Source organism: Echiichthys vipera (assembly GCF_963691815.1).
Source record: "Echiichthys vipera genome assembly, chromosome: 13".
NCBI lineage: Eukaryota > Metazoa > Chordata > Actinopteri > Perciformes > Trachinidae > Echiichthys > Echiichthys vipera.
In genome coordinates, this window is record NC_139838.1 from 18,045,723 (window position 1) to 18,068,514 (window position 22,792).

Here is a 22,792-nt window from a genome sequence, read left to right on the forward strand (position 1 = left end):
TCCTAATAGAAGAAGAAGAAGAATTACTTTATTTAATGTTTAAAGTGTTAAAACTTGTTTCTGAACAAGAAATATTTGGGATGCTGCAGCTACAACTTGACTCCTCCATGACATCTTTTAGTGTGTATCCAGACTCTAGGTCAACCTTTTTAAAGCCCTACAGCCATGACCCACATACGCAGGTGTTTTCACTTTATTTGCCTAATTAGAGCTCCCCTCAGGTCTGTGTGGATGTGTACGGACAGCGACCTGACGTCTGATGTACCCCACAGCCTAACTTCATTCATCCCCCAAAGTCTGTTCCAAATGTGTGACACTATTCATTATGTAGAAGTAGATATTGTTCATTTTTTCCTACAATTGAAGTCACAATATTATGGTATGTTTGGTCTGCAATCGTAATACATTGTACTACTAGGCCTTCTACTTGGAACAATGAATGTTTCAACTGTTTATCCATCCAAGTATTTATTAAAAATGTTCATTATTTAGTTACTGTGTTCACCTGCTGACTAGTTTTTACACTCATGTAGTATTTAGGTTAAATCATTACTCCCGTTTTTTTTTAATTAGTTGAGCTGCGTTGAGGGTGCGCAGGGCATTTATTATCTTTCTTTTCAATCTCCCATATGCTTTTTAAACATCCCATGTCAGCCCTATAACACAGCAAATGTAAATTGTTGAATAGCACAATGTGCCACAACTTTTATTTAATTCATACTTTAATACTTTGTTCATTCTTTTAGCTTTTGCTCTTTTCCCCTTGTATTGTTTAAATAAAAGCATAAAGTCTCAACTCAAAGAAAACACCTGCTTTGAGGCTTGAAGTGTTGCTTTGTGGAATGTAAGAGCATGTACTGTATGTAAATAGTTTGGATGCAAATGTAAATAATAAACTGCTATTTGGATGCTTCGATGAGCCTTTTGTTTCAGCAACTACATGAGTAAACAACATGCAGCCAGAGGGAAACAACAAAAACACTGCAACAACATTGGTTAAATCTTGCTGATCTTACCATGATAAACTTAACTCAAATACAGATGTCAAAATAAACAAGCAGCTTGATTGAGAATTTTTATTGTTTAAGGATATGCATTTACATGCACATTATAAAGCAAATAATTAGGGAATATACGCTTTTACAAATAGCACAAGCTTCTTTTGACCAAGTTAGAAAAGAGACCTGGCACTCGTCTTCAAATAATAATATAAAATTCACAGGGATCGATCAGGAGGAGTATTAACAGGGTGGGAACATCCTGCAGCCAGAGGCTTTTGAGGTGCACCAAAAGTCTTTTAGCTGACATCACAGATTCTCCGATGACCGACTCTTTATTCCCACACAGCTCCTGCAGAACGCGGCTGATCGACATCACAGCAAAGTAATCTGTGCTGAAAATTTACAACAGCGGCTGAACATCTGATACTCAAAATGCTGATTGCTTTGGATAATCAAGGTTTTTTTATTGCCAACAGGAGCTGACTAACAACACAGGTGAACTGCCTTTGGCTACTTTAGGGAAACGTTACTCCTAAAAATGACCCATACAAATATTTTGGTCTTGAGATTTTAAAGTACTGCCCTAAAATCCGGTTAAATGTCGTGGCCTGAGAGCAGTCTTTGGTCGGCTAAACAAACTCTTGTGACAGCTAGCGTTAGCACTCGGGAGGAAGGTGAGTATTTTAGTATCACGTTTCACGCATTTGAAGCATTTTATGAGGCAAATATAATGAATTCTCTAATGATTTTTATGTTTATCATTTGAAGACATACAGAATGAGGAAGTAAAAAGAAAACAAAAACACTATACAAAGGATTTACCCCCTCAAAAAAGGCACTGTGGGTCCAAAAAATACAAAATTATTTGCATTAATCATATGCAAGGATTTAAGAAAAAACAACTTGATACATATTGTAGTTAAAAAACACCCAAAGCTCTGAATCAAAACTTATATTTTGATTTGGATATCACTGAAGGGGAATCAAAAAATGTAATCCTATCATCATCATCCATTCACTACTGAATATTACATCACTGACACGTATGTGCTCAAATACACAAGAGGAGTTTCCCATTGCACCGCTAACTCTATCAGAGCTTTTTTTGCTATAACAATGTGTTCTCTCGACCAGAAACATCTGCTCTCGTTAAATACGAAAGCTTATTTTCTTATTGCAAATACATCGTTTGGTTGTCTTTTCCAGTTTTAGTGACTTGTCACTCAAACTAACCCTCTAAAATGCTAGTTTCAAATTTATAAATGGTGTTTTTCTCAGTTTACAAGGAATAACTTAACATTCCCTTTCTTTAATATACCTCTCATAACTCCATAATATACTAGAAATTGCAGTGAAGACTTGGTTATATTTGCACAGGTATGACCACAAACAAAAATATTATTTTACCAGTGCAGACAACCGTCTTTAATCCACGATATTTAAAAAGGGTTATATTTTGACTCGTCGCCGCAATTCTCGCCCGATCATACTAAAAAAAAGTTTGGACCCAACACAGGGCTTCAACATTAAAACAAACTTTCCCAAAATGGAAAATAAAAATAAGCAGACAAAGCACAGAAAAAAACAAACAGGAGTCACATTTTTAACAAAAGCAACAATAATATTTCTTTCTTATAGATGATTATGGAAAAATACATTTTGCTACTGTACGGATTGGTCCCTCTTAGGTTCAAAAATCCTTTAGCTGTAGTGTTTCTCGCGCTGTGTTAAGAAGTTACAGGATGAACTAGTGGCACAGCGGTGGACCACAGTGAAGACATATCCATCCCAGATTCATCAAAACCATATTATTTGCAGATGTCAAGAGGGAGGATAGGTTCAGGCTTTAAAATAGCAGCTCAACTTACTATTGAGACAAGGACATCAGACATTTTACTTGCTTCTATCCAGTTTGTCGCTTCTGTTTTTGTAAGCATCTGGAAAAAGGGTGAGATGTGCCTCGAGCTTTGATTCGGAACATCATTCAGGGGTCAGACTTTCCCAAATTTACAACCTGTCCACATACATTCAACTCCACCTACTGTAGGCCCTGCTGCTCCGGTCAACGCTTCAACGACAGGCTGAAGCTCCTTACTCGCTCTTTTCTTGCTTGTTCTGTCACTGAAAAACAGAACCCACTGATCAGCTCTGACTTTACTGTGCTTCTTTATTCACAAACCTCTCTCCAACTTAGACCTCTCTGTAACTAAAGACTGACATTCACCTAATATCCCTGCCTGCCTCCACACCAGATAAAAATATAATTAGACTTTAAAGTGTAGCCTTTAACTTGACCACCAGCTTCCCAAGATGCATGTTGGGGCTTCACTTAAGGCTAACTGAGCTAGCAGCGGTTAACCGCCCACACCCAAAGGACAGGAGAGCTCCTTCAGATATCTGTTTGTATACAGCGGCAACTTGTTGGGCTTACAGGCTGTGCGGCAGTGTTTTTCTCCGGCTCTGTGTCTGCGATGGCTCCTCCGCTCTCCTCACTGATGTAAAGAAACGTCCCCCTACTTCCCTCTTTCGGTGAAGCAGGGGGAGATGACGATAGCAGGCGGTTGTTGAAGGCTGCGTGGCTACTCTGAGGTGGATAATGCTCTAGGCGATCGTTCTCCACTTCGGGCATGGGTGTGATGGTGACATCATTGAAGGTGGCGATGGGAGGTTGAGGGTGGAGGTCTGTCGGGGCAGAGCAGGGTGGATGAGCTGGTCTTGAGGTTTCAGGGTCTGAGCAGCTGAGCTCTGATGAGAAGTGGCTACAGTGCGAGTCGGCCACCGAGGGCAGGCTGCCGCTCAGAGATGGTGAATCAAACTCAGAGGAGTTGGTGCTGCGCTGCTCCAGGAGCTGAGCATCCATATCCCCTCGGGTCTCATTTATTTTTGTGTCTCCTTTGCTGCTGCTGCAGCTGCTGGCTCTTTTCCAGAGCTTTCCTCTGCTCTTCTTGCCCCCTGAAGTGGAGGGCTCCTTTGACCAGGGGGATGAGGGGCAGCAGTGGTTGTCGTGCTGCGCATAGCAGCAGGCGGAGGGGCATGGGCATGTTCCACCGCTGGCACCTTTAAGGCCGGAAGTACTACTGCTACAGCTGGCTTCATCCAGGCTGCTGCTGGCGCTGTAGTGCCTCACCTTTTCCTGTTTGGATTCCACATCTGCCTGAACTTCCAGACTATTGTCTCTGCAAAATAAAATCATTTAAAATACATTACCTGTAAAAGAACACATCATTTAAGTATAACAGCTTCTATCTTTGGCATCTATCATGCATATTCACTTCTATATTTATTAAGAATAAAGTGTTTGTTGTGCTTCCAGCATACTTTTCTAGTAAAGCATAAAGCATGCAGCACAGTCAATACTGACAAAAACACTTAAAAAAAACAAAACACTTTGACCACAGGGCTTGTGGTGAAAGGTACTAAAAACTAGGACATTTCTTAATAAAAAAATTTAAAAAATGCAAGATCAGGGGGTGCTCGGTTGCTCAGTGGTTAGAGCAGATGCCCCATATACAGAGGCGAAAAGTCCTCGCTACAGCAGCCCAGGGTTTGACTCTAACCTGCAGCCCTTTGCTGCATGTCAACTCCCCTCTCTCTCCCCCACTTCCTGTCAAACTTCAGCTGTTCTAACTAACAAAGGCATAAAAAGGCCAAAAAATAATCTTAAAAAAAAAAAAAGCAAAATCAGTATGTTCTGACTACCGACCTTTCCAGGGGCATATAGGCACTGAGGATGGATCCTGCCATGGCTTTTGTGCTTGCGTTGTCACTGATTGTCCCGAGACTGACAGTGGCTGACTCCCCGCTCAGGCTGCAGCGCTCCTTCTGGACATCAGCCTGCACTTCCATCCTGGACATAACAATGGGCACAAATTATATAATAATTTAGGTCTCAATGAGGCACTGTATGTTTTCCTATAGAAGATCAAAAGGGCAACAAAACATTCATAGCAATGCAGATCTCATCCAGATCCATTACCTGTTGTAGCAGCTGCCGGAGAGGCTGCCAGTGATGCTAGTCCCAGCGAGGGCCGTGGTGCTGGCGTTGTCGCTCATGTTGTCCCGCTGAGTAGAGCTCATGCCGCAGCGCTCCATGTGGCTCCCGCTGACACTGAGGCTCAAGCCTGTCAGGCCACCAACGCTCGCTCCATCTCCGAGGCTGGGATTGTTGAGCCGAGTCTCGGCCACTGAGGTCGTGTCTGAGGAGAAAAGGGACAACAGGATGTGTAATTTCATCAATATAGAAAAGACAAAATGAGGATCTATGCGCAGCAGAGAACAAAACAAAACAGAAAAGAAATAGGTTAAAAGGGGGAGGAGGAGGGAATTACAGATCGAGTCATGAAGGAGAATTGGGACCCCAGATAAAAAAGCGAATAAAATGGTTTTGACGTCAGGGCCCAGAGTTCATTCTTCTGAAGGTATATTACTGACTTTTATTGGCTTTAAATTCATTCTGAAATAACAGATGAATTATTCTTGGGTGTGAAGAAGTGTCATCCTGTCTCACACCTTACTTTTCCCGGAAAGGTCAAAGTCCCTGCTGTCATTTGGACTCACAATTACAATTCCCCAGCGTTGACAGAAGCTATAAGAAAGACAATCCGTCTCCCTAAACACCTCCTGGGAAAGGAAGACGAGCTCCTTTTCGCACAGCCATGAGTTTAACACTGACAAATGCGTGATGACAGGAAAAACCACTGACACTGCGCCAGTCATTTCACACCACTGCACAACCTCGAAACACGCTTCAACTGTTTTGGCACTTCATGAGCTATGAATAATCTATATGTACACACACAGACACTGACAGATGTAGGTGTTCTTCTTCAAGCCAAACAGAGTGGCATGAACTGCTGAATTGCTTAAAAGGTTGCTGGTAATTTCCAAATATTCATGTGCTCTACTCGATGTAAATCCAGATGACCGTGCCAGTAATAATGAAACATAAGCCCGGCTAAGAAGTGTTTATAATCTATAAGAAAACTTTGGCCATTCTGACTCGAATAACTTCTGAAAAAACTTACAATAAATGAGATAAAGGTTTAACAAAAACATTTGATTCTCATTAATTCTCCAAAATGGGAGAAAACAAGGCAGCCAAAGTTCAAAGGAGACAGAGATGTTACGTGTTTAGTGATATTTCTGTGTTTGCATTCTTCTTGTCTAATCTGTTTCATGGTTTGTTGAACTTCTTTGGAAGATTGCTGATTGTGATCACTCATCTGGAGGGTTTTGCATATTTACTGTACTATGTGTTCAGGGTTTGACCTAACTTTGAGGTCAATAAACTTAATAAAATCAAGTTGAAGCTCAAGTTTAACTCTGCCTCTCATATATTCTGCATACTTCAGTGACATCGTTTTCGTTAGAGATTCTCACCTGTGGCTGCTGCCCCGCTACCTATGTTTTCATTTTCATCGTCAAACTCGATTCGCACCCCTTTGCCATTGACGGCGGACACTCCACAGCCGCCGCTCCGGCACAGTGAGATTGGGACAACTCCGTAGACGTACGCCAGCATGATGGGGACGCCGATGCCTGCACAAAACAATGTAAACACACACTTAAACAGTCGAATCTGACAAACATTTAAGGCCAATTTCAAAACCAGGGGATGCTTTTATACGGCTTAATAAGAGTGACCCACCAAGAAAAGAGGGAAGAGAAAGACATTTTTTTTTCTCTTACCAACAGTGACTGCTGCGACCACAGGCGACACAATCACAGACAGTGTCACACCACCGGCTATTACCAAGTTCCTCTTGTGTTTAGAGATGTCCTTCCCCTCGTAGCGATTATGGATCTGGGGAGGAGGTAATTCACCTTAAATTATTCATATTATTGGCGTCTGGGGCTCTGAAATCATACAAGGCTGCAGATATTTGAGCAGAATTAATTATATATAATTATTGTTTATTCTAAAACAATGTCTTATTGTGCTGTGCAGAAAGAAGTAAAATTGCATTATGTCCCGATAATGAACTGGATTTCTTTATGCATGCTTAAAAGGTAGATTCTGTGTTTGTGTTATGATTTTATACCAGTGTATAACATGTCACATTGTAGTACTACGCTTTCAATTTTGTTTGTTTTTGTTGCTTTTGACCCATTTGGTTCCATATCATCTTTAGCTGTCGGGCATTGGCTCTCACCTTTCTGCCCACATAGACCGGGATCCCAATGATCATTGCGGGGATGGCAATACCAGCTATAAGGGCGATGCCCACAGGCGCGCCCACCAACGTGCCGAGCTGCCAGAGGATCTTCTTTTTTCTGCTCCAGGGCTTCTTCCCCCAGAAGGTGCAGCCTGACGGACTGAGAGGATCGGAGAGAGGAAGTGGGTTGTCAGGGCAAACAGAGAGAGAAAGAGAGAATCATGTTTACTTTACCCACTAAAACCATCAGCATTGATGTGATGATGAATTACGAAAAAACTACATCTGAAACAATGGTCTTTGCTTCTTAAAATACCTAATAAAATGATTTAATTTTAATTCTTTGACTATTTAATCAGTGCACAGAAGAGACAATCAAGCATCACAACATCGACGAATACTCAGATTTAGTTTTTTAGACTAAATATATGAAAATATTAAGAAAAACTAATACACACGCTCACACACACCAGATCGTCAGTTAAGATTATTTTGTCAAACTACTATTTAGTAATAAGTTAAGAATGAATTGAAATTTTATGTGAGCTCAAACCCCTCTATCTCAACATGTTTCCTGTTCCCTGAAATAAAGACAAAATACAGAAAAAAGAAAACACAACTGTGGAAACTACTATGAGCAGATTTTTCTACCGTTACGTTTGTTTCACCTTAAATAGTGCAGGTCAGAGATCTCCTTCATGCAGAGCCAGCAAAACTCGCAGCCGCAGACAGCACAGGTCATGTGATTACAGCTTCCATCATTCATCTTGATGATGTAGGCAGCACAACGAGGGCATGGCTTTATGTCATCACCTAGTGGGGGTTCATTGAAGGAAAGCAAGAGAAACATTTTTTATTAGGGTCTGACTAAGGATCATTTTCATTATTGATAAAAAAAAAAACTACCAACTATTTTCTCGATTAATCGATCAAATATTTGGTCTATCCAATGTCAGAAAATAGTGCTATATGTTCATCCCAGTTTCTCAACGTCCAAAGTGATGTCTTTAAATAGAGAAAGCCCAAAGATATTCAATTTAATATGATATAAAATAAAGGAAAAACAGAAAATCTTTATATTGAGCGAAAACAGCATTTTCTGCCATACTTGCATGGAAAATTACTTTAAACAATCAATCATCAAAATAGTCAGCCATTTTCTTTCTGTTGATTAATTGTTGCAGCAGTGTTTTGGTGAATATTTTATATAAAGTACATATTGATTACCATGGCTTAAAGATGATGGTGTGCTAAAGGTACAGATGTGTGTGAGCATTTGAGTGCAGGTGTTTATTTGTACGCTACCTGCAGCGCCACTCTCTTGGCTGTAGCTGAGGGAGGACGACCTGAAACTTCTCAACCGGAAGGTTTGGGCCCTCTGTTGCCGTGCGGTGTCGCATGTCTGGTTGGGATGCCACAGCTGTTTGCAGTGGTAGCAGAACTCTGTCCCACAGCCTTCACGCCCACAGGTGATCTTTGGGCAGCTGGCACAGCCAAACGCAATGACTGCGTAACTGAGGAAGAAAACAGTGGAAAAAAATAGTGGTTAGTATTCGCTGGTGGAAGAGCATGGAGGTAGTAATTCAGCACAACACAAGGGGTCAGCAGGGCTAAAAAGACAAGTGTAGGGTTATAAAAGTAGAGTGGGTGAAAACCATGGAGCATTTTCTAGTGTGTTTAAATAGAAAAATTCCAATAAACTTCCACAGGTTACACTGTTGCTACTTACATATTTAGGAGCCCAACACCTTGAGAAGTGTTTGTCACATAAACAAGAGAAATTAGCAGACTTTCCATGATGATTTCACCAATGAGCTCTGTTACAATAAATAAGTACTGGCACAATCAATTCTGCATGATTGCATGTCACCAAAGTGTCCCTCATCATTTGAGTTATTATGGAAAAGTACACGGCATGGCCGGGACATGGTCCAAAAACTATTTTGTCATAAACATGTAAACCTAATAAATCTTGACAAACTGGCACTATAAAATCATTGCAGCAGTGATTTATATCCCAACACATTTACAACCTCAAATAAACAGCTTTATTATCTGTGAAAATAAGTAAAATGGCAAGTAGATACTGTTTCCTCTTAGTGAAGAAAGTTATGCAAGTTATGTAAAAGCAGTTACTCAAAATCAGCAGTAATACACACTTTGAGTCTGTTTACTGCTATAAAAACAGATATCTAATAAGGACTAATTAACTTGGAAATTCTTGAGAGTAGAGTTGCAACAATGGGTGGATTTATCAGCCATCATCAGCATAAATTGTAAACATTATCTTCGGCGCTGATGGGCATTGGTTAGATTATTAGTTTATGTTTTATTGAGCAGATAACAAACCAAGAAAACAAGATTTATTGAATCCCCTTAAAACCCTAGATTAACAAAAATTGCTCAATCTGTTTCCCAGGCACTGAGGTCCAAGCACCTTTTGGTTGTCTGAAATATGGGGGAAAAGTGATGAAATGGACGGAAAAACAAACCTTCAGGAAACCAGGACTTACAGTAGAGCATTTGGGGCAAAGTTAACAAAAATGTAAAAGGGAAACAACTTTCCATAATATTTAGGATTGGCTTTCTGTGCCCTGTCAGTTGAAGGGAACATGACAACACGTACCACTAACTGACATCATAGCATCATTTTATGATGTTTTTTTCACACCTTGCAGTCCGGTATCCGGGGTAATGTGTGTGGGCATGTAATACCTACAGAACATTTAGTCTAGACGGTTTCCACACAGTCTCAACTAACACCTCAGTGAGGCAAACTCATGGCAACTGGTGTATAAGTCGTAAAGTGATTGTGAGAACTTCCAAAATGGACCTTTTGGTATGTGCATGTGCATTGAGCTATGCATGACTGCGCTGTAAAGTCAAAACTCAAAAAGAAATGATCTCTCTTTAAGGCAAATGTTTGTTTAGAGGATTCTTACATTTCACAACTGCTGACTGAGGTAACAAACACAGTCTGATGACATGCAAGAGTAATTACACAACAATCAAGGCCGACAGCATTAACCGGTGGAGAGTGTGACAGTGAGCGAGAGCAAAACTGATTAGATGACGAGAGCAAGAAGCGCTGAAACAAGCTCATGAAAGAGCCATTATTCTAACAGACAGGGCCAGCAGTGTTGATGCAACAAAGCCCCGAGAGAGAGAGAAAGAAAGAGAGAGAGAGGCTATTACTGAATTCAGTATTCACTCAAAACTAAACTAACAATGATAACTAAATGTAGGAGATGTGGGTTAGTAGCTTGTCCATAACTCTATGAAGCCCTATACGTGAAAAGCTGTTTTTCAAAACCCTACTGCCAGCATCTGCATCAGTCAAAAAACATAATTTAAAAAATAAAAAAGCAGTTTATGATTATACTGTGTGCATGGTGGTTTTCATGGCTTACAGGTGCAGCCAACAACAGCTAACGCTGGGTGACCTGGTTTGCACACACAGCACAATGTTAACTTCAGTTCAGGCCCCTGTGAGCAAACTGTTACGAGCCCCAAACATACAAGACCATGACCTGACCCTCACCTACACTGTCACCTCCACGTGAAAGAGGGAAAGCACAATAACTCCGTCATTTTTGAGCGGTGGACTGAGGTTTGCCAGACCCCACCTGACCTCAAGCTGATGATTTACATCACTGAATACTCAAATTCAATACCTGGAAGTTAGTGTTTGGTCATTTAAACCGTATTTACTAGTTTTGTTTTGTGGAAAGTGCTTTACAGGAAATACAAATTTTAAGGTCTGATCATTATTAACAACAGGCAAATGACGACCAGCAAAGCTTGAGTGATTAGACGAATACACAGACTATCGGCTGAGTACATCGCTGGCTGTTTTCTTTGGGGCTACTTTTAAAATTTTGCTTATTTAAGGTTCTGCGTGTGACGACTGACTCGCTCAGCAAGCTAACCCAGTAACACAAAGAAGCCAGCAACGGCGCAGAGAAAGCGGGTAAAAACAATGTGGAGGGCCAACATTTTCACGTTACTTACTGGAATTAAGGTTTATTTCGACGAAAAAAGAATTTGTGATTGTTGGAAAAGTCAAAAGACTAACCAATTTTGAAGGGAGGATATTTTAGAATCAGTTAAATAGGTAGTTAAACTAGTGTTATTATGATGAATGAGAGAAGGTGTGTGTATTTTTTTAAAGGAAAATATGTTCGTTATTTTACTTAATATGTTACTTTCTTGGAACATTCTAAGGTATTGCCCATCCCTACTACCAACTTTAATTATTTGTATAGAAATATGTCAAGCACGGTCTGATAACAAAAGGCACCATCATCCTCACTTCCTGCTCACGTCTTTTTTAGCCGACTCATCTGGCTGACAGAATAAAAAGATCTATTACTGCTACAAGCTATTTATAACTCGGGTGACAATGCGGAGGCTTCAAAAGACCAAATTACAGCTTTGAAGTTTCTTTAATGCAGCTGCTTACTATCTTATTTTGGGACTCGTGTGTTTGTTCTTTCCGAAGTACGGAACATCGAGCACACCTCAGGTAACCGAAATAGAGTTTTAAATTGTTTAATAAAAGTCGTATGTGGGAATAATCTTACATGCTTGATTTTTTTTTTATGGCTAACTGGTGTTTTTAATCATAAATGTTAGGTGGACAACACTTTAAATGACAAATAGTTCCTCCCCTTGAGTCACACCTGACTGCAAAATATTTCTCATTTGCCTAAAAGACAAAAAAAACATTATAAAACCACCATGTCAGCTTCTCTAACTTAAAGACAAATTCGATCTCACCTTGATTCAGCAGATGAGTCATATTTTATGTAAAGAGAAGGTTGTCCCAGTATGTTATTCTTTAAGTAGCCTATATAATACCTAAGCTCTCGTTCTTACCCGCAGTCGGGCGCCGGGCACCAGCGGCAGTCAGGTTCAGCCACCAGCCACCTCCTCAGCATGAACTCCTCGTACTTCTCCATGAGGGCTCGGTCTCCCAGGATGATCTGGATGTCGTGGGGATTAAACCGCTCAGAGCACTCGGGGCAGCAGATGTTGACACGAGACTCTGAGATCTCGATGCGCAGATACTGTCGCAGGCAATCTGCGCAGGAGCGGTGGTGACAGGTCATGATGTCTGGGAAGCGGTCGCGTGCATGGCGCAGTAGGCACAGAGGGCACTCCAGCAGCTCTGATGAAGAACCTGACAGCGATGAAGTCGATGCTACGCCTAGCGCAGAGTGGGTAGAGGTTTTATCATGCACAGTCTCTGACTGGACGATTTCTGTGCTAACAATGCCGTCCACTCCAGCTCCAGCCTGCAGAGGCCTGGACTTTCGCTTGGGGTCGCGGTCGGGCCGGCGTCGACGACTGAAGAGCGAATGGAGCGACAGGCGGCGCTTTTTGGGCGTCTTTCTAACTGAAGGGAGGCTAACAGTGGAGGCAGCAGAGTGAAGGTCTCGCTCTGAGCCTGTACTGCCATGATGTTGCTGGTGCAGGCTGCTCATCATGCCAGAAGGGGCGCCGCTGGTGGTACGACCAGAATCACCACATCAGGAGAAGAGATGAAGGACTGGGAAAGGGATGGAGAGGGGGACAGGATGGTCAGGGGAGGGGGCTGGGCCGCTGTTAGCTAGGACATAGTGGCTGGAAGCGGGTATTGGAGGTCTGGAAGTCTGAAGTGTGGTCTGTCCCTGGTTTAAAATCACAGAGATGAGATGTAGATGTTCAGATGTAGGACACCAACCTGAAAGACAGAGGAAAAAAGAGAAAATCAGGTACAGAGCCAAGGCTGAATGCATTAACTTTTAATGTTCTGCAGCAAACACAGAAACAATACAAGACAGCTATCACTGAGGTGTTTCACTGGCTTGTGTGTTAAAAAAAAAAAAGACCATCCCTTTGACAATAAAGAGTTTTCTGGCAGGCCTCAGGCATTTTTTAAGGCGCATCATGTGCATACATGCGTCTGTGCATGTGAAACTGCTAACCTAAAACTTCTGCAGGGTTTCCCTCGAGAGAGAGTGTATTACTCATGTTTAGGCAAAACAAGACAAAACCCTGTGTTTTTCCATCATAGATATCAGATGTGGCCACAGCTGTGTCAGTGTGCCTCTAGAGCAGCCACACCTTGCCTCAAGTGCTTCCACATGCTCTTATTTTGCACTAGATGAAAAACTAAAGCACAACTCATCATCGTTGAGAGCAGTGTTCACTTGTAGTTGATGTGAAGGATAGCTGTTTGATGGTAATGCTACACAGAAACAAACAAGTATAAGTAGTTAAAGTAGTGGTGACTAAAGTAATGTGAAGCTAATTTCTTGTTGAAATATACAAACACCGTTTGTGGGTGTGGTGCTTAGAGTTGACAGACCCCAGCTAATGAATTTACATGTTTTGGATAAACATCTCTGCCTTGGACTCATTCCTTAAGAAATCAACGAATGGAAGCAGAATGAAATGGTATTAATGTCTAACTATTTGCATTTCTTCAACATTTACACAGGATTCTGTGCTCCATCGCCCTTTTAGCAACAATAACAGATTCCAGATGTAAAAAACATAAAAAATGCTGGATAAATGACAGCTTTAACTGGTCAGAAACTCAGTTGGGAAATAAGAGATTTGGATACTAAAAGCTTGCACTTTATGAGATAAAGTCTGTTGGTTTTTCACAGTGACCTATTTTATTTTAGCAGACCAGTCCAACCATGGCCAAATCAGGTTATAATAACATGGCTTTAAATCATGTGGTGTGTATCAAGCTTAAGTGAAGGAGCTGTGCGTTTTATTTATGTCCTCAAATTTGTCCAACTCATCTCCCATTTGGAAATCAGCAAAACACAGCACTGCACTGCAGACAAACAGCTGACATCAGCAAGAGGAGCTGCAGCTGAGGGCTATGCAATGTTATTAAAAAATACTTGCAAATCCTTGGGGTTTACAGTGGGAACATGAGACAATTTACCATGTTGGTTCATTAGTTTATTTCAACATAATATCCAACCAACTCATTTTGTGATCTGGAAAAGAGATAGTTTCTATCTTCTCAAATAAAAGACATATATTGGTCACTCCCCTGACCAGCTTGGGGCTGTGAAACTGAGACTCGGCTTCCACTGGTCCTGAAATGTCCTCAAAACTATAGTTAAAGATTCATCTTTCATAACTATAAGCATAACACCGAATGGGCACACTGGAGGATAAAAAATGATTCCCCTCCCCTTCTGTACGCTCTAAGCATGTGTGTTTGGAAATTTCCTGATATTAGTCTGTAATGACAGTCAAATGGTGACTAATTAACGAGCTAGTAGTTGCTTAAATCTCAACTGAGACAGCCGTCCTGCAAAGCACAAATGCTCATTCTCATAACCTACAAACCTCTGGCTGCGGTTTATCTCCCCTAATGATGACGTGCATGCAGCAGTTAAGTTTTACTATGGTTACTTAAGTGTTTTAGTCTGATCCAGTCAACACGTGCCTACACTGCACGCGTTAAGACTCTTCTTCCTCCTCCTTATCAACCAAATATCTTTTAATTAATTATGCATGAACGAACCGGCACTGAAATGCACCAGATTTGTTCACAAGTCAACAACTCTAAAAAGAGGTGTGAATTCACTCAGGCCACAAACCTCCTAAACACAGTACATCATAGATCTCTGTCCTCCAGTCAGTGCGGGGGGTCCGCCAAATTATTGTTTGAAAACGTTTTGATTTAAAAAAAAAAAAACTAAAATATGTCTGAAAATATACATTTACACAAATCCAACATGCTATTAGCAATGATAAACCTGCCTATTTGTGAAGGCTTAAAGGCCTAGATGTAAGGAAGCCACCATGGTAGCCATCCACATATGCAGTAATAAGGATTGCCTGTGCCTTCCACATGTATGTTTTACAAAAAAACATGATGTATAAAGATATGCACATGTCAATAAATATTATTGTTCTAGCTTCGTAATGTACGCACCATGAAAAGGCATGTGTATAGACTTAAGGTCACCCTATATGTTCTTGTAGGCCCAGTTTAATATACAGTACAACTCATTTTTATACAATATATGTACCTGCTCTCTCGATCAGCTTAGTGGTCCTTGGCCTAAAACAACATTGAAGACCCCTGCAATAGATTATTATACAGCAAACAACTTGGATAAGGTTTTAAAGCTGATGTACCAAATTGTCACTCAATGGGCATTTTAGAGGTTCTCTGATGACAGGAATGAACTGCAATTCATCTCAACTCTTGACACATTTTAGATATGATATCTAAATATGGCCTACACCCTACAGGGAAGGTCTCACTGCCAAACCTTGGATGATCAGCCCTGCTACATAAGAGCTACTGCAGTTTCCTAGGAGTGGAATAAACAGAGACGTGAATAGAAGATGAAAGATGTATGAGCCTTAATTATCTCACTGACAACCTGTGGGTCCACTTTTGCACACTGGTCAAAGGAACTAGTTGTCAGGAACCAATCAACTCCCCGAGCTTAAAGACAAGCTCTGTGGAAAGACCTAAACATGTATGCAACAAAACCACATATAGCTAGAAGGTCAAACTGGGAAAGAATCAGCAGCGAATGGGTCACTGACACAGGTCAACCAATGAATCATTAATGAACGGCCTACTAACAGTGACTGTGTACTGCTAAGGTAAACGGAGGACACTGGTGGGTTCTGGTTTCTTTGACGATGGTGTTTGTTTTGTTATTCATAACTATTCTGTACTTAGAGACACAATCAATCAGGCTCATGTTACTTTGAAAATTCATATTAAATTGCTGGAACTTTTTCATACCTTCCAACTGCCAATCGACCCGGTAAGAAACACCAAGTGCTTTGTTTAAGTGTTCACGTTCAGTCTACTCCACACACCTTGATCTAAGTACAATAATAACAGCGCCATAAAATATAGAAAGTGTAAACATCTAGTCCGTTTACCCTGCTGAGGTCACATTGAAAATACCAACACTGTGATTGCTGCGATATAAAAGTGATAACAGGGCTCTTAGGGCTTGGAAACAGTACTTCAAGTAGTAGAGCTGCTCTTGATTCATGACACAAGAAAAACGCAACTGCAGTTTGCAGCTCACAAGATGTCTTCTTAGATAGGAGGAAGGCAGAAGTGGCTGCTCCTAACAGACTGCAGACATGGGAATTGTTGGCGCTCTTACACTGTGTGTAGCAATGCACATTGACTTAAATAAGATATTGTCACGAAAAAATCAAGACCACGAGTTGTCATGTGCTGAGTCTCGCAGATCCTGATGGTATCTCATTGTTCAATTTGGTCACTAGAACAACATCCTCACTCATTAATTATAGGATATACTGTATGTGAAATAGTATCTTTTCTCCTTTTCTCAGTATTATTTCATAAAAGTATACCAAGCATTTCTGCGCTACTAGGCTACAGCAATTATCTAAAATAATTTGCTGAGAAACAAACATGAGGTGGAGAGGACTACATGTTACCAAGCAGCCACATTTACCTGACTACAGCATAAAAAGTAAATTCAATGCAAAGTTACCTGTTTTTTTTAACTAAAGATTAAGACTTAAAAAGTCTATGCCATAATTGCATATCATTAAACCATTAGCACTGCAGCCAGGTTGTAAAGAATAATGTGTTTTAATTGCTCATTCTGAAAGTTTATGAGTGACATTTAAAAACCCAAAGCCTGCAAATGACATCTGAATGTTAAGAAAAACAAAACCCCAGGTGACGCAGGATGATGTGAGGTGACACGAGACGACACATCAGACAGTTTGTTGGTGCTACTTCCTTGAGGTGTGTCACGACTCTCAGTTGATCTCCCTCAGAAAATAGGCATGCAATAACGTCAATGGCACAAAGACCCTGTCCTGAATATTGATATGTGGCAGAATAGTGTAGCCGTAAAGCTTTTTGAGAAATAGGAGCTTCATATTATCCAATTAATATAAACTTGCAAATTGAAATAATTAATTCAGTCGTAGTATGAGTAGAATGATCTTTTAATAGCAACTACTGGCATTTTTAGTCATTCTTGGGTATCCTAGCACCAATAAAACGATTTTCTAATGAGGATAGTGACCAGATATCTCAACTTAAAAACTTCCTCTGTGAGGTAATAACAAAGCTTGATGATGTATTGGGTCAACTGGCCAGGTCGTGTGACCAAGAGGAAATTTTAACAAGAGAGAGGAGCAATTTCAAGCAACCCGCAAGTCAATGTGAAATTACAATCCCAAGGCGTAATTAAACTGGAAAAGCCTGCCTCTGCACTGAACCGAGAGTGAGTGGGACTTTCCATGTGACTGCGGTCGGTGTGTGCGCTTCTGTTTGTGCACGCAAATGCATGTATTCAGGTTCTGTGGCTCAAAGGCAATCACATGCAACAACGGCTCACACACTGGGAAAGTGTCCCAGTTCCTGAGATAACCCCGGGGCAGGAAACCTACTGCGGCAGAAGAAAAGCTTTTAACCCTCCGTCAAAGAACTTAATTTGCATCAGGCGATTCTACATCAAGATTACCATTGTTGTATTATTTAAATCTGCATCCTTCTACTGAAGACACGGGTCAGTGCAAGGTTACTGAATTTTTTTGGGGAGTCACCATAATTTATGTGCAGAGATGTACAGGGGGGAAATGGTAACAAAATGCGTCACTTGGGGCTGAAGCCGTAATGGTTTTAACAACTATGGCCCTTCAACCACGAAGCAATAACATGTTGAATCTTGAGTTGCAATGAACAAAATAAATCCTGCATTGCCTGTTATTTAGCAAAGAAACAATCAATTGCATAACAAAATTGCTATGGAAAAATGTATGTTACAGGCCTGTGACTGCACACTGTCACTTTAATCCCCATTTCATGAATACATTTTGTATTTTCTTTACACTATTAATAAGCTATGAACAGAACATGACACTCTCCAAAAGAAAACATACTTTCCTGAATATTCACATTAACGATGTTCCACAGCACGTCTTCCATTTCCAAAGCCAACAGAAGAGAGAGAGTGGAACAGTAAACATGCACTGCCGACGCAATTCCTCTTCTGAAACTATTCAAAACAAATAAACAACCCTGCGACGACGTGAAAGTGCATCCTTGAATTGTTCAGTGGTTTAAAAGAATAACAGCACACACCAGCAAGATGCCAATTACCAGAGTTTACCAGGTTTTAGTTTACTTGTGTAATCTGGTTGCAGCTTGTAGCATGTAAAAGGGGAAAATGAGTTTGTCTCTCTGGATTACATACAGACACTGAACTTTTGAGGCCAGTATCAATATTTGAGTTACTAATCTGATATAAATATATAAGCCAATGTGAAGTATTTTACCTCATCATAACTAGATATATATATATATATATATATATAATATCTATTTTTCTATATTGTTTCTATCCCAGTTTCAAAACGGCCCTATGCCAATATTTACATCATTCGGACGATATGTTCTGATCCTTGATGTGGGAGTGAAGCTGGAGCGAACCATAGCGGTGCTGTTTTGTTAACATGGAGTATGGAGAGCAAAATAGGCTTTACCATGTGGCTTTTTCATATAAACTATTTATTTATTCAATCACCAGAAAACATCAACTATATCATGACCTGTCATCATCAAGTTATCCAGATAAGAAATGACCTATACTCGGGATAGAAGATTTTGACCATATCTCCCAGCCTTAATACAAACTCAATTTGAAATGACAGTTCAGTATGCTGGACTGAACTCTCATCTTTCAACAACCGCCACACCCTTCATAATTAACCTATATATTAAAAAAAAGTGTTACATGCCTCTGGAATCCAGACAAAAGTCAGCATAGTTATGTACTTTAAACAGACAAAACTGGCTCTGGCATTTTTGAGTCTTGGTTGACAAAGTGCTGTGTAAATAAGCTCTGTGTGTTTTCGGTCGTCAACAGTGTATTAAGAAGAAATCCCTGCTGTGTTTCCAAATGCTAAAGTCCAAATGTAGGGATGGATGATGTAAGCTTCCAGGGATTTGAATTTGGTAGCTTATGACTACCTTCAAAGAAATCCCACGTACAATGATCAGCTTCCAGCAATGGAAACGAGAGGCTCAAAGCGTTCTTCTGCAAAGTGTTCTTCACATACGCTAATTTCCGGTGACATTCCAGCCAGAGGACAGACTTCCTGATCATAACAATGCATTCAGTTTAATACAGCTTGAGACAGAGGAACAGCCCAGGGACTGGATGACAAACTCTATAGAAAAGCTACTTTTTTAACGCCTTGTTTACCTACAGCCCTGATAGGAAATATTTAGGCTTTTTTTTATACCGTCACAGCTGTCTACTGCTCAAGACACCCCTCTGAAGCAAAATTCACACTGGAAACAAAGTTATTGACAGACTACCCAGCATTCATCTGGTGTTGCCCAACTTTCTGTCAGCTGGACATCTAAATAACCCTTAATGAATCTCTATTCAGCCGATTATCTGCCAGTCAAGGTACAATAATAATGTGTGACGTTCACAGTGGAAACAGGAGTCATTGAAGCGAATGCCACCAAGGCTGCTTTCAGTGCTATTTACTAAACAGTCTGATTTACAGCCGAGAGGAAAAGTATTTTTCCACTGTATCTGGTTCACTATGATGAGCCAGTACATCTAAAGATGCAGATGCAATGATTTGATAGCAAACTTAACTAAAAGGTTTATCGCGTCAAAAAGCAATTTAAACATGACGTTATTTTAACCATTTTTCCCCCATTGAGCACCATGGAGACAACAAATAAAGATGGTTTATGTTTGCCCCAGCTACATAATGGAAGATACAGTTTGTCAACTGCATAGAGGGACATCAATGCTGCCCAGTAGGGTTCTGACAAGGATGATAAAAGGAGGAGAGCTACATCATCTACAGAGACTACAGCATTCTAGTAGTCTAAATGTTGCCACCCATTCATTTCAATGACAGTTTGATTTCTTAGGCAAGAGTTTGCACTTCCTTATGCACTTCCTGCTTCCAGGACCGCAGTAGCAAGCAGTAACGTAGGCTACACAAATGAAAGTGTAAGATCTTGGCACCATTTTTCTCATATAATGACTTTCAAATGGGCATTTCATGTCTGGGATGTTCAGGAAATTTGCTGTTACTTTTATGGCAAAGTATTTCTGGGTCTCCCTGCATGAAGCAGACTGGTGGCGTGATGAGGGAGACAGCCCTTGTCCATTCTGTGCTACAATAAAGACCAACAGCTATTCGTAATTTACCAGCAGTACTGTGGGTGCAGTGTTTAATCAAAACCACCGATTTGACTCCTTTAAATATATTGAGTTGAAACATTTAGAGATCTGTGAACGATTAGTGAATACAATACAAAGCTCAGCTGTTCATATTTACTTTAAAAAAAAAATCCAAAATATTGTTACGGTGTAGAACTAATTGAGAAACATCCTGGAATAAACAGGGGGCTAAAATAGGGTCTAAAAAACAAAAAAGTTTACTAAATTTATTATCTCTAGAGTCTAGATGTACCCTTGATATTTAGATTACAATCTCCACTGGGAGACTTCGTCATTTAAGTCCCTGAACACCGACACAGGTGATTTTAGTTATTCGGCTGATTAGATCTCTGCTTGGGTTGAAGGTGGGCGGGGCTTTGGTGGAAATTTGATGGGAATTTATGAGGTCATAAATGTCCGTCTACCACTAAGAATCATAAAGGTGTTCTTTGTCTCGCCTTAACAGGTGAAACAAAGCTAACAAGAGACTCAATCAATCACAGTAGACACACCCACACAGTCCTGAGAAGAGGTCTAATCAACCAGGTTAACTGAAAACACCTGTGTGGCTTTAAGTTAATCATATCTGCATCCAAATGGTAGTAAATTATTTGGAGTTATCTATGGATTAACAGGAATATCATTGGTAAACACATACTGTATAATACTTCTCCTTAGTGGCCCAAAGTAACAAAACATACAAACACCAAATTAGGCTAGAAAAGCCCATCCCTTGCAGTCAAAAATAATGTGTCGCCTGCCTTTCCTTGCACAAATGTTTGCTAGCTCATTCATTAAGGGAAAGAAAAAGTCAAGATATGTGACCATGTTTATAGGAAAATTATTGTGTTGGCTATCAGTTCACTCCCTACAGGTATTGGCCTTCTCTGTCATGGGTTTTGCAGGTTAATTGCGGTGTTTAAAAACTAGGAGTATTGTTTGAAAATGTACTGTCTTTCATTTAGTTTCAGAACATGCGACTTTGATTGGTGGTGAAAAATGCCACGGAAAGGTAACTGAATCACAGCATGCGATGATTCTGGGGCAATGTAATTTCAACAAACAAATTGGTCCTAAAATGTTACCAAACTTAGGAGCATGAACAATTTAATTCAGTTTACATTCAGCTAGTCTGAGTCTGAAATTGAAGTTAAACAGTAACAGATCAATAGGAGAAGAGCACCAAGACTCACTGACGGAAAGCTTCCAGTGACGGATGGCTTGGATTAATTTAGCAGGCATGCTATAAAAGTCACACATTGAACAAGGAAGGTCCGTGCCCAGTAATTGCTATGTTGTTATCTAAAGTAAAATATTGTTGACTCTGCTGTAGAAGTGTCGACAGAAAAACTCTGAAGGAAGCCTTTCCGATTAGTGAATGTATTGATGTATGAACAGGAAAAGTCACACTCACATAAATGTAGCGTCAACAATAATTTCGCTGCCTGAACTTGTTCCAGTGATTTAGCGAGTAAGTTCATTTTAAACATACTTGTTAACACCTCTTTAATCTTTAAACCGTGAGTACAATTAAATGAGGATCTTGACAATAACGTTATTTCGTATCAAGAAGAAAACACACCAACCTATTATTACATTTAATGAAAACGCACAATTTTACGAACACTTTCCAATATTTTTTTCTCAGAAGAAAACGAAATAAAAGCATCATATGTCATCTGACGGAGGGCACCAAATTATGTTTACATTTCCCAAATGGCTAGCCAGTGTTAGCCCGTTAGCTAACTAGCAGGAACGCTAGTGCCTTTAACTTTAATCGCCCAAAGAGTTGCTGATAACTGACCTATGATGTTTGCTAACTGCGCTGGCCAGTTGTTTCGACTTTACGGTTTATCTAGGTAACCGACATTTACGGTTATAAAACTTTTTTTGGTGCCAGCAGAGGCTTTGTGTCGAGTTTAACGAGGGGAGTTTACAAGCTAACAAAGCTAAAAACTGTTAGCTGCTCGTCAGAGGAGGAAGTTGTGATCGTTGTGATCTTAAACAAACCTATACTAAAGTTCATGCTGTAGATATTATTCTTAGACACACCGTTAGATGCCTACCTGGTCTCCTTTTACTTCACAACACAAGTGTACACCGCAGTCTCCATCTCTCAGTGAACCGTAGTTGAGGAAAAACTTCGCAGGACAGACGAGGTAGATTCCCCGTTTGTGGTCAAGGGAAGGAACAAACTGCTAACAGCGTTCGTACTTCCGGTCGAGAGTGTCCTCTTTTCACAATAAAAGACGCCCATCCGGTTTCAACTAGTTATTATTATTATTATTATTATTATTATTATTATTATTATAGTTGTTATTGTTATTATTGTTGGTGTTATTTTTATTGTTATTATTGCTGTTGTTATCATAATTATTATAACTGTTATTGTTGTTGTTGTTGT

At 40.3% G+C, this 22,792-nt stretch overlaps 1 protein-coding gene across 1 annotated transcript; it reads right to left on the reverse strand.

Annotated features, from left to right (window-relative positions):
- Positions 1-1,068: 1,068 nt before the first annotated feature.
- Positions 1,069-22,565, reverse strand: LOC310955657 (E3 ubiquitin-protein ligase RNF19A-like). Its single transcript, XM_083925616.1, has 10 exons — positions 22,455-22,565; positions 12,035-12,881; positions 8,462-8,670; positions 7,825-7,969; positions 7,154-7,316; positions 6,690-6,804; positions 6,381-6,539; positions 4,978-5,197; positions 4,705-4,848; positions 1,069-4,177 (listed from the first exon to the last, which is right to left on the reverse strand). The coding sequence occupies exons 2-10, from the start codon at positions 12,643-12,645 to the stop codon at positions 3,391-3,393; spliced, it is 2,553 nt and encodes an 850-aa protein (XP_083781742.1). The 5' UTR covers positions 12,646-12,881; positions 22,455-22,565; the 3' UTR covers positions 1,069-3,390.
- Between the last annotated feature and the right edge of the window lie 227 nt (positions 22,566-22,792).

Bases quoted from the DNA above. Each gene is read 5' to 3' on its own strand.
- LOC310955657 (XM_083925616.1), bottom strand. From the start codon at position 12,645: ATGATGAGCAGCCTGCACCAGCAACATCATGGCAGTACAGGCTCAGAG. The intron at 7,970-8,461 runs GTAGCGTACAAA...AACCCCCACTAG, and splicing joins CCAAGAGAGTGGCGCTGCAG to GTGATGACATAAAGCCATGC. The intron at 6,540-6,689 runs GTAAGAGAAAAA...TGTTTTGTGCAG, and splicing joins GGTCGCAGCAGTCACTGTTG to GCATCGGCGTCCCCATCATG.